This window comes from Schistocerca americana, chromosome 4 (assembly GCF_021461395.2).
Source record: "Schistocerca americana isolate TAMUIC-IGC-003095 chromosome 4, iqSchAmer2.1, whole genome shotgun sequence".
Taxonomy (NCBI): domain Eukaryota; kingdom Metazoa; phylum Arthropoda; class Insecta; order Orthoptera; family Acrididae; genus Schistocerca; species Schistocerca americana.
The window spans coordinates 416,477,942-416,490,814 of NC_060122.1; the positions used below are offsets into that span (position 1 = coordinate 416,477,942).

At 44.2% G+C, this 12,873-nt stretch overlaps 1 protein-coding gene across 1 annotated transcript in view; it reads left to right on the top strand.

Annotated features, from left to right (window-relative positions):
* LOC124613518 (nephrin-like) overlaps nucleotides 1-12,873 on the top strand; it is a 296,683-nt gene that overhangs the window by 257,473 nt on the left and 26,337 nt on the right. The window contains exon 7 of the mRNA XM_047142228.1: nucleotides 1,532-1,828. Coding sequence (XP_046998184.1) covers nucleotides 1,532-1,828 — 297 coding nt within the window. The remainder of the gene's footprint in view (nucleotides 1-1,531; nucleotides 1,829-12,873) is intronic.

The window sequence follows — 12,873 nt, forward strand, 5'->3', positions numbered from 1 at the left end:
TACATACATGATATTATCGGTATAAAATACATTATGTTTTAAAAAAGATTTCATTATGATCCCTAGAAACAACAGACCCTCATATGTCTTTTTATTAATTAATTACTTTATTTTAAAAAATCTGCACTTACGTGCTCTTTGCAGCCGAGTGCTTAATGCAGATTTCTTGGTATGTTCGCTCTTACTCCACTAGAAAGGAACAACAAAGAGAGGGCCTTGGTCTCTGAAATTACCTCTTGTGATGCCCATGCACATTTTGTTAACAGATTCTTCAAGGGCAAGGACTTTTTCATTTAACGTCTCCTGCTCTAGATAATCTTCATCAAAATAAATAACCACCGCTGGTGTCGAAGTACCCTCTTTCGTTAATCAGCATTATGTATTCAGAAAGGTCTTGTGTTGCATGCAGCTTCTGCGAACCCCATTTCTATATTCTTCTCATGTTTAATCGACTCGTATGAGACTACATGCTGTCCAAATTGGCCTGCTTGTTTACGTTATAGTATCGTTTATTTAAAATACTCTGATACTCAGTCATGTGTTGAATGTAAAAACAAATTCTAGACATGTTCGTAGTGTTAGAATATTGTCGTCAACATTTTAAGGAACGTTACTATTAACACCTCACATCGTACAATGCATTATGCATTCTTTCTGTTTTATCCTCTCAGGCCAACGCATGCCACATTCCAATCAGTCGTCAAAAGCAACAACTGAGTGCCTGAAAACCTGTGACTATGAGAAATTTCCTTTACGGGAAAATATATTTAGTACTTTTTCGTTGCCATATGAAATAGACTTTTGACAGCTTATTTAAGAGATATTACGAAATCATTTTTTTAAAGTAATGGATATGAAATGAATATTGAGGATTATGTATGTAAAGTAATCGTTGTCGGAGTTATATTTTGGAGTTTCGGTGGTACTTATTTTCGTTCCTTCATAAGTGATATATTGCTGTAAATGTGTGTTCCTTATTTTTGTTGTTTCATAGTGCATTTTTTTCGTTTATCGTATGACAAATCAGGTGTAAACTCTCTCTCTGTCTTGGACACACACACCACACATACAGTATTTTCTTAGTTGTTCTTACAAATTAAAGAGAGCATGACTACTTTTCCTCGGGTTTGATTTTAATTGTTCTCTAATAGAACGTATGTGGCAACTAGTTGATGTCTTTCAGTTTCTAGCTTCTTTTAGGAAACATGCATTCCTGTAGAAGTCTGTAGCACATTAACTAATGAGTGGTCAGTGTACATGAATCAGTTGCAGTGACTGTTTGCAAGTCAGTCCAATGGACTTGTTGTCAAATTGAAATCACCGTCAGTATGCTCCCTTCTTCCTCCGAATAGGTCCAGTTAACAAATCGATTTGTTTCTGAGAATCACAGTAGTAGGCGCATTGAGCCAAAGAGCTATAAACAAGTAAAAAGGAACAATCACAGCAACAACCTAAGTCTCACATGGCAGTGATTGCGGCAATGGAGTGGTGCTGTGTTATTCCGCATCTAATGCTGAGTCACTTGTGACAGGTAAGCCGGACCCAGCGAGCAACTGCACGCTGGTGAACCAGACGTCGACGTCGCTGCAGCTGGAGTGCCTGGAGGGCTTCGACGGCGGCCGGCCGCAGCGGTTCGAGCTGCTGGTGGAGGAGGTGTCCACCGGCCGGCTGCTGTCCAATGTCACCTCCCGCTGGCCATCCTTTGGCGTGGCGGGCCTGCGGGCTGGCCAGGCGCTGCGCCTCACCGTCACCGCCTTCAACAGCCGCGGCCGCTCCATGTCCGTCGCGCTGGACGCCTACACGCTCAAGGCTGCGGAGCTCCGAACAGGTGCGACCTGGCGACAGTGCCCGGCAGCTCATGCTGTTTATTCCTTGCATGTGTCCAAAGAGTTGGTGTTTGTTTCAAATTTCACGCACTAGAAAATGGTTCCAATGGCTCTGAGTACTATGGGACTTAACATCTGAGGTCATCAGTCCCCTAGAACTTAGAACTGCTTAAACCTAACTAACCTAAGGACATCACACACACCCATGCCCGAGGCAGGATTCGAACCTGCGACAGTAGCAGTCTCGCGGTTCCGGACTGAAGCCCCTAGAACCGCTGGCCACCGCGGCCGTCCCACTCACTACAGGTATGAGGGGTGTCTGTTGAAGCAGCTGAGGCATATACATGAATATTTTGGCGCGAAGGGAATAGAAATGAATATTTGATTTTGAACACATACTGGCTTCGTTGGCTGGTTTTAATTTTGCTGTTGATTAGCTTTGGGTGACTTTGTTCGTCTCCGAGAGAAAACAAATACATTTGCCTGCGAGAATACAAAATGAATTTGGCTCTGTTTTATAATCTTTCTAAAAATTTGCAAACTTATTAAATCCGTAACTTTATTGTTAATCTGTTGAATTATACGAAGTTTCCCTGTGCGTTAATGATCTGCCTAATAATTGTAATTTTCCTCCTATGTATGTAGTTCTTAATTCGTTCGAGCAATCAGTCATTCACAATATGAAACACAGTCATAGCTCATTCACTCAAAATGATTCAGAAATTTTACTTGTTAGAATGAAATCAGGCGATGATTCTTCTTCTCTGGAGGCTCGTGCTTTACGGCAGTCTGCTAATCTGTACAAATAAAATGCCTCGTAATTTTTGGGAGCGTTGTATAATCAGTCGGGAAACCTCAGATCAAGCGGATATTTGGCTTTGATGAAGTTTAACCTTCCGAAGAAGTGATGGAGCTCTTGGATTATTAAATGCGGGTTCGTATCCAGTCTTTGGGAAGTTCCCTTCTGATTAACAACTATGCAATATATCGATAAATATCATTAATTCTCAATTGTCAAATACACACCTTTTGTATAAAGGAGCTGTATATACACTCCTGGAAATGGAAAAAAGAACACATTGACACCGGTGTGTCAGACCCACCATACTTGCTCCGGACACTGCGAGAGGGCTATACAAGCAATGATCACACGCACGGCACAGCGGACACACCAGGAACCGCGGTGTTAGCCGTCGAATGGCGCTAGCTGCGCAGCATTTGTGCACCGCCGCCGTCAGTGTCTGCCAGTTTGCCGTGGCATACGGAGCTCCATCGCAGTCTTTAACACTGGTAGCATGCCGCGACAGCGTGGACGTGAACCGTATTTGCAGTTGACGGACTTTGAGCGAGGGCGTATAGTGGGCATGCGGGAGGCCGGGTGGACGTACCGCCGAATTGCTCAACACGTGGGGCGTGAGGTCTCCACAGTATATCGATGTTGTCGCCAGTGGTCGGCGGAAGGTGCACGTGCCCGTCGACCTGGGACCGGACCGCAGCGACGCACGGATGCACGCCAAGACCGTAGGATCCTACGCAGTGCCGTAGGGGACCGCACCGCCACTTCCCAGCAAATTAGGGACACTGTTGCTCCTGGGGTATCGGCGAGGACCATTCGCAACCGTCTCCATGAAGCTGGGCTACGGTCCCGCACACCGTTAGGCCGTCTTCCGCTCACGCCCCAACATCGTGCAGCCCGCCTCCAGTGGTGTCGCGACAGGCATGAATGGAAGGACGAATGGAGACGTGTCGTCTTCAGCGATGAGAGTCGCTTCTGCCTTGGTGCCAATGATGGTCGTATGCGTGTTTGGCGCCGTGCAGGTGAGCGCCACAATCAGGACTGCATACGACCGAGGCACACAGGGCCAACACCCGGCATCATGGTGTGGGGAGCGATCTCCTACACTGGCCGTACACCACTGGTGATCGTCGAGGGGACACTGAATAGTGCACGCTACATCCAAACCGTCATCGAACCCATCGTTCTACCATTCCTAGACCGGCAAGGGAACTTGCTGTTCCAACAGGACAATGCACGTCCGCATGTATCCCGTGCCACCCAACGTGCTCTAGAAGGTGTAAGTCAACTACCCTGGCCAGCAAGATCTCCGGATCTGTCCCCCATTGAGCATGTTTGGGACTGGATGAAGCGTCGTCTCACGCGGTCTGCACGTCCAGCACGAACGCTGGTCGAACTGAGGCGCCAGGTGGAAATGGCATGGCAAGCCGTTCCACAGGACTACATCCAGCATCTCTACGATCGTCTCCATGGGAGAATAGCAGCCTGCATTGCTGCGAAAGGTGGATATGCACTGTACTAGTGCCTACATTGTGCATGCTCTGTTGCCTGTGTCTATGTGCCTGTGGTTCTGTCAGTGTGATCATGTGATGTATCTGACCCCAGGAATGTGTCAATAAAGTTTCCCCTTCCTGGGACAATGAATTCACGGTGTTCTTATTTCAATTTCCAGGAGTGTATATATATATATATATTTCCCTTTTAATCCTACAGTTTCGTCTCAATTATCTTCTGTCATAAATCTCAATAATCAGATTACAATTCTTCAAACCAAGCTCAGGCTAATCGGCACGAAGACAATCTCACAACCACGAGAGTGTGTACTACAAAGAATAATTATGCGCTCATGGCATAGCTATTGTATGAAACTACTTTGCGCATGGATTCTGCGAGTATGAAGATAGAAAATTAGTAAACGTCATTCAAGGGTAGAATTGTATCAGAATAATTCATCGAATATGAAGAGATATTACATAATGTTGTTCATGAAATGGTCCCTATGCGTTCCTGATTTTCGTAGCAAATTGATCCTGAAATGGAAATATCTTACCTCGTTATGTAATGGCTCGGAAACACTTGCTTGCTGCTCTCTGTGCGCCAGCTACATATCTCTAACTACAGTTGCTAAGAGCTTAGTGCAATGCTCCAGGCAACAAGTAAACTATTTTATACGCATCACTCAGTGAGACACTCTTCAAATAAAATCGATTTGGATTGAGGATGTGGACAATGCTCTTAGGTGTAATACTTCTTTAACAAACAGTTTTTAAGTTATCTGACATAATTTTACTTGTACGAAATTCGTCTTACAACACTCATTGATACTGGTAAAAGGCAACATTGATACCAAACTCCTACTCTCACAAATGTTAGACGAATAATCAATAAACATGTAAAAAACAATACAGTCAAATTTACTCATTCCTTAATGAAAAATCTAAATCTCCGTAATATGGATGTCTCAGTCAACAATGGTTCCAAGCCATGCGCGACTGAAATACAAGCATATAAAAAATATTACCTTCTTTCAACTTCATATGCTTTCCTAAATCATTACATGTCATTTCATTTTAAAACATTAATCGATTCTTTCTTCTCTGTTTCGCAATATTCAGACACAAATCATTTTATTTAAAAACAGGTTCACTTAAATTTACCCCTACATTGCCACTATTGCTCTAACAATTGAACTCTTTCGCTCCTCGCTGCCAAGCAGCGATGGCAAAACAGGCACATCTTCCAGTGACACAGGTACTCTCACCCAATACTGCGTGCAAATAATAAGCTATTCAAAATTTTCGCTTAGCGTCTCAGACATTCAAAGTAGGTAAAAATTCCAGTAACGCAAATAACAAACTCCCAATAGACCTGTTTCTAGACGAAAGAGACTGCAAGGAAATAATGACGTGCAGCCGCACAAAGAACTCCGGCAGGAAGTAATTATATCCTTCCTGTCTCTTTCCGCCGGCCATTGTGCCCGTGCGGTTCTAGGCGCTTCAGTCTGGAACCGCGTGACCGCTACGGTCGCAGGTTCGAATCCTGCCTCGGGCATAGATGTGTGTGATGTCCTTAGGTTAGTTAGGTTTAATTAGTTCTAAGTTCTAGGCGACTGATGACCTCAGAATTTAAGTCGCATAGTGCTCAGAGCCATTTGAACCATTTGTCTCTTTCCTATCACATTTCCTCTGTAATCCTTTTGTCCCAATTCATTAAATTAAATTCCATGTAGCTGCACAAAGGTTCAAACTAGCGACTACCTCAGAATATTTGTATCTTTTGAACTACAGAAAGTGCCCCTAACAGAAGAGTTTTGTACTGAGGCAGTCTATTCAAAATGGTTCAAATGGCTCTGAGCACTATGGGACTCAACTGCTGAGGTCATTAATCCCCTAGAACTTAGAACTAGTTAAACCTAACTAACCTAAGGACATCACAAACGTCCATGCCCGAGGCAGGATTCGAACCTGCGACCGTAGCGGTCTTGTGGTTCCAGACTGCAGCGCCTTTAACTGCACGGCCACTTCGGCCGGCAGCAGTCTATTAAAACACTGTACAGTGTAAGAGGTTGATGTCTCGGACTACGTTGCAGTATGATAGGCAGTGAAATTGACTCTGAAGTGAAGCCGGCCAGAGTGGCCGAGCGGTTATAGGTGCTACAGTCTGGAACCGTGCGACCGCTACGGTCGCAGATTCGAATCCTGCGTCGGGCATGGAAGTGTGTGATGTCCTTAGGTTAGTTAGGTTTAAGTAGTTCTAAGGTCTAGGGTACTGATGACCCCATAAGTTTAGTCCTATAGTGCTCAGAGCCATTTCAACCACTTTTTTGTTTTTGTTTTGAAAAATGAAGTCAGTAGATTAATAAATTCTCAGACTCCGCCGCTGGACACAACATGAACAAAATTGTTTTTAGTCTAATTCCATGGTATTCGAAACATTTATACAGGGTGTTACAAAAAGGTACGGCCAAACTATCAGGAAACATTCCTCACACACAAGGAAAGAAAATATGTTATGTGGACATGTGTCTGGAAACGCTTAATTTCCATGTAGAGCTCATTTTAGTTTCGTCCTCGATTCACCGCCATGATTTCTTTCGGGATACCCAACCTGTGCTGCTGGAACATGTGCCTTTACAAGTACGACACAACATGTGGTTCATGCACGATGGAGCTCCTGCACATTTCAGTCGAAGTGTTCGTACGCTTCTCAACAACAGAATCGGTGACCGATTGATTGGTAGAGGCGGACCAATTCCATGGCCTCCACGCTCTCCTGACCTCAACCCTCTTGACTTTCATTTAAGGGGGCATTTGAAAGCTCTTGTCTACGCAACCCCGGTACCAAATGTAGAGACTCTTGGTGCTCGTATTGTGGACGGCTGTGATACAGTACGCCATTCTCCAGGGCAGCATCAGCGCATCAGGGATTCCATGCGACGGAGGGTGGATGCATGTATCCTCGCTAACGGAGGACATTTTGAACATTTCCTGTAACAAAGTGTTTGAAGTCACGCTGGTACGTTCTGTTGCTGTGTGTTTCCATTCCATGATTAATGTGATTTGAAGAGAAGTAATAAAATGAGCTCTAACATGTCCACATAACATATTTTCTTTCTTTGTGTGTGAGGAATGTTTCCTGAAGGTTTGGCCGTACCTTTTTGTAGCACCCTGTATAAAATAAAACGAATGGCGAAGATTAATAGAAAATCAAATGGGATTCTTAAGGACTTCAGTACTGTTTGTACAGGGGTTTGACAGAAATATGCCATAACTGCGAGAAATGCGTGCTTGAACATAAATATAGATTCTAGCTAGCGTGCGGGTTGCTTTGTTGTACATGACCATGAATGGCACCAGCGCAGTGTCCGCAGTACGTTGTAAATGTCAGTAGCAGCAGAACAGTGTTTTATGGTCTTATGAGTGAATTGTGTCCGAGCTAAGTGAATTCAAACGTGAGCAAATTATTGGCGCACGTTTGGTGACTGCTTTCGTAACGGAGATAGCCGAAAATTTTGGTGTTTAGCCAGACACCATACTGAAGACTTACATCGCATGCAGAAAAAGCGGAAAAACATCATCTACTAAGTCACAACGTGGATGACGGTATGTGCTGAGTGATCGTGCTAGACGCTCATTGAACAGGAATGTGATGAAAAATAAGCGGACGACAGGTGCAAAAATCACTCGAGAACTCAATGTCACGTTTGCGAACTCTATCAGCGCCAAAACAACACGAAGGGAGCTCCATAAGCGAGGAACTGCAGGGCAAGGTGGAACTGGAAGACCACTCATCAATTACGTAAATGCTGTAACAGGAAAATGTGGTGCCAACGCCATGAAATCGCGAATATCGAACAAAGAAGAAAAGTCATGTGCTAAGATGAGTTTTGTTGTACAATGTTTCAACTTCCGGCCTAGCTTACGTCCCAAGACTGAAAAATCGCGGAGTTTCGGTGATGAAGTACGCAGGCAAATCGTGATATTCCATGGTCCCCATCGTTACTCTGCAAACTCCCCATGCTGCCAAGGGTTATGTGACCACTTTGGCTGATCAGGTCGATCCGATGGTACAGTGTTTGTTCCCCAGTGGCGTTGCTGCGTTCCAACAAGATATTGTGCCTATTCATACAGCTCGAATGATCTCAGACTGGTTAAGTGAACGTGAAGACAGATAGTTGAATCTCCACAAACCACCGCAGTCACCAAATCTCAGTATCATTGAACCTATGTGGTTCTCCTTTGGAGAGAAATGTGCATGATCACAAACCACCTCCACCATCCTTTATCCGAACTTGACACTATTTAGGAGAAATAATTGCGTAACATTCCCATGAAAACCATGCAGTACTTATATTTATGCATTTCGAGGTGATTGAAAGCTGTATCGAATGCCAGCGTGTTTCCTACACCGTATGACAGTGTTTGTTGTTTCCCTATTTCTGTCCACTTCCGTATATAGTCATTCATGGCCAGATTTGTTTCTAATGGTGCGAACTCCGTAGAGGTAAAGAATATCTTAATTGAAGACGTATTCCCCGCGGGGGGTAGCCGCGCGTTCTGAGGCTCCTTGCCACGGTTCGCACGGCTCCCCCATTCTGAAGTTTCAGTCCTCCCTCGGGCATGGGTGTGTTTGTCCTCCTTAGCGCAAGTTAGTTTGAATTAGGTTAAGTAATGTGTAAACCTTAGCAGTTTGGTCCCATAGGAATTTATCAAAAAATTAAAAAAAAAAGTCGTATTTCTGCATGTAGCTGTACATCCATTGAAATAAACACTGTATCGCGAATAGTCAATTTAAGGTACGGTCACAAGTATCACAGATATGAATTTCTATTTGCTTAGAATGAAAAATGCACGTGCATTTCCGGCTGTTATCACCGTGCAACAGTACACCACTCATTAAAGTACGATTCTTATATGCAGACCGAAGGGACGAATGAAAATTTATATCAAGATCGGGATACGAACCCGTGCCTCCTGCTCACTAGACAGATGCGTTAATCACTATCCTACCCTGGCACACTGGCTTTGCATAACTTCATGGACTACCTTACCACGCCTGCCTTCTCTGTCCAAATAACCATTCACGCCTCAGCCCAGTTAAATATTTCCCCCAAACTGCAACAGCGTTGCAGAGGCTCTCCAACTGTATTGGAATAGAGCCACAGCATAGAACGACACAGGGGATCGTGCCTGAGCCGAGGCGTAGGAGCTTTCATCAAATGAAACTGTACGGTTCCAAGGACTTTTTCCAGTCTCAAACGTCGATATGCAAGTGGAATGCACGTCTTTCCAGGAGTTAAAGGGATTTGTTGAACGTGGGAGAATCGGAGAAATAGGCAATGGCATTAGTTTGAATGGGGTGGGTGAAATATTTATATGGCCCTGAAGCGGGTGGTGTCGCTGTGGCGGTCGTAAGCAGCGCACCCATGCGGAATAACGCTTACCTGCTGCCCCGCCTTGTCACCAGGGCTCGAACTCCGTTTGAATATTTTTGGTAGTCGAACACCGCAATCATAATTCGTCGGACCACATTATACACGTTCATTAAGCTACTGTACAGTTTTTAGTTAGATACTGTCCGATATAGACACGCAGCTATAAGTGCCGCTTTGAGGAAATGACTTCTGCGAGATAACAGGCTACGAATGTCCGCAACCTGTCGTTTCCTTCGCAGTGTTCATTTAGACACTGTCTGATATGGATCACCATTACTGACAGTTGAAACCTCTGTAGAGTTTGAAATCGATTGTCACTGATAAAAAATGATCGTCCCCTCTAACTTCTGTTGGTTAGTACCTTTTTGGACGCACTGATCTTATGGCGTAATAAATGGTAATACAAGATCTCCATGTACAGCTACCACGTACAAACGTTCGCTCGTCCAACTAACCGAACCTGAAGACGGGAAAGTTGCATTTTTTACACCAACACCCAAGGAAGGAAATATGAGTAATTCACTGAAGTACAGACCCATATCGCTAACGTCGATTTGTAGCAGGATTTTGTAACATATTTTGTGTTCGAAAATTGTGAATTACTTCGAAGAAAACGATTTATTGACAAACAGTCTGCATGGATTCAGAAACTATCGATCTTGTGAAACACAACTATTTCTTTGTCTTCACGGGCTAGTGAACGACAGAGGGTATCAAATGAATTCCATATTTTTAGATTTCCAGACGACTTTTGACACCGTTCCTCACAAGCGACTTCTAATCAGATTGCTTGCTTATGGAATTCATGAATTCCTGTCAGAAAGGACACACTTCGTAGTAACTGACGGAAAACCATCGAGTGAAACAGAAATATTATCTGGCATTCGCCCAGGGTGCGCTACAGGCCCCCTGCAGTTCCTGATCAACGTAAACGAGGTAAGATAAAATTTGAGCAGCCCTCATAGATTGTTTGTGGATGAGGCTGCCATTCCATCTTGTGAAGCCATCAGGTGATTAAAAACAACTGCAAAATGATTTAGACTAGATATCTGTATGGCGCTGAAAGGGGCAGTTGACTCTAAATACTGTAAAGTGTGAGGTCATCTACAATCCGTTAAATTTTGGTTACACGATAAATCACAAAAATCTAAGGGCTGTAAACTCAACTAAATGCAATTTATTGGCAGATCACTTAGAAAGTGCGGAAGGTTTACTGGAGAAACTGCTTGCACCTGTTCGTCCTCTTCTGGAGTATTGCTGTACAGCGTGGGATCCGCATCAGATAAGACGGACGGAGGAAATCGAAAAAGTTCAAAGAAGCGTAGCTCGTTTTGTAGTATCGCAAAATAGGGGAGAGATTGCTACAGACATGATACGTGAATTGGAGCGGCATTAAGAAAAAGGCGTTTTCCGTCGTGGCAAAGTCACGTTTGCGAAAATATTGTGTTGGCGCCCACCTACGTAAGGAGAAATAATCGTCATGATAAAACAAGAGAAATTAAAGTTCGCATAGAAAGATTTACTTGCGCCGTTCGAGGGCGGACTTGTAGAGAAATAACTTGAACATGGTTCGATGAACACTCTGCGAGGCACTTAAGTGTGAATCGCAGGGTAATTATCAAGATTCAGATGAAGATGTAGATGACACCGAGGACTACGCCATTAGTTACTGGGACATGGGAGAGTCCGCACTGATTCCCTAAAAATTTGGCCATGGTGACACCAAAACACGAAATATTATTTCTGGAATTCAGTTATATCTCCACGTCGATCCATGTTTGTGCACTGATCCGATAAAAACCCACTGGCACATAACGCCGCTGGAGGGGCACACGAGCAAAAGCTACCAGTGCTACACTAATTCCAGCCCTCCAAAGAAACTGGTGTGCCCTTTCATGGGAGAGAATAATATTTTACCCGATGGAGGGGCACACGAGCAAAAGCTACCAGTGCTACACTAATTCCAGCCCTCCAAAGAAACTGGTGTGCCCTTTCATGGGAGAGAATAATATTTTACCCGATGAGTTATTAAAGCATCGTGTAGGGAGTCGCATTCATAGCAGCGTCGGCACCAATTAAAATACATAAAAAGTCTTGCATCGCCGTTGAAAGCGTCGTTGCCACTTCGGCGACCTTTAAAGCCCAGTGGAGAGCATGTAACTGGACGTTGGGAATCAGGTGGAGCTGTTATATCCACGAGCGCTAGCAACGAATCTGTCGGTTAATCAGAGTTCCAGCCGCCCTATAAGTTTCACCCTGCAGTGACACGGGACTCAGTATTGTATTCGCTTCACCATCGTCGTGATGTAGCTACTCACCGTTGGTTCTTGGTCTCAGTTTTCGCTATGTATCAGGTTGTCTCTCTCCAGAATACTCGTTGAGCTGTATTTATCTCTGGTGCCGTCTGCTGTTACCTGTTTCCTAGTTGCTTGTATTCTCGTCTCTCACTCGGCGTTCCAGACATGCTGGTGCAACCTCATCAGGTTTCTATCGGGTTGATCCCGAAGTTCGGTCGAATCTCTGTCACAATAAAAAGTAAAACGCATTAATACAATGAAAAATTCTTAGTACACTGTATTCATGTTGCTTGCTGCTAAGGTGAGTGCACTTTACGTGCTGAAGAATTAGCCACATGATTTGTGTTTACTCTTCAGCAGGGTACATGATTACGGATCGCCTAATAGGAATATATAGCAATACTAATACATTTTACCTTTGACCGCTGTGACACAGAGTATTTAAGAACATTTTTCCTTTTATTTTTGTTGGGGCCACAGAAAGAATGATACTATTTATAATTTAGGCTGCTGTAGTGCTTCTATATCCCAATTGCACGTTCCAGTCACATTAATGTGAGCACTGTCTGTGGTCGACATCAAAATACAACAGCCAGTGAAAGCGTCATCGCTGTGGAGGGTACATAAGGCGAGTCGTGTGTAGGAGAGGGGTGATGCGGACAACATTGCAGCCGTTGTCATAAAAGAAAACGAAGCGATATATTTGGCCTCTAAAAAGACATAATCATTGGCTTTCGCATCAAGGGTGGAGCCATTTCCCAAACGGAAAAGTTTGTAAACTGTTAACCTGCCACCGTGCTAAAAGTATACCGTGCATGGCAAAATGGCGCTATCCAAAACCACCAACGAGCACAACGGGTCGTAGACTACCGGGGTAAACAACGGCTGTTGACATATATACAGACGAATTTTCGTGAACCAGTTGAGCGGTTGACTGCCCAGATGAACCGAGAGACTACCGACAGTGTCTCATCAGCGACGGTTCAACGATCGTTGCTACATATGAGCCTCACCGGCGGG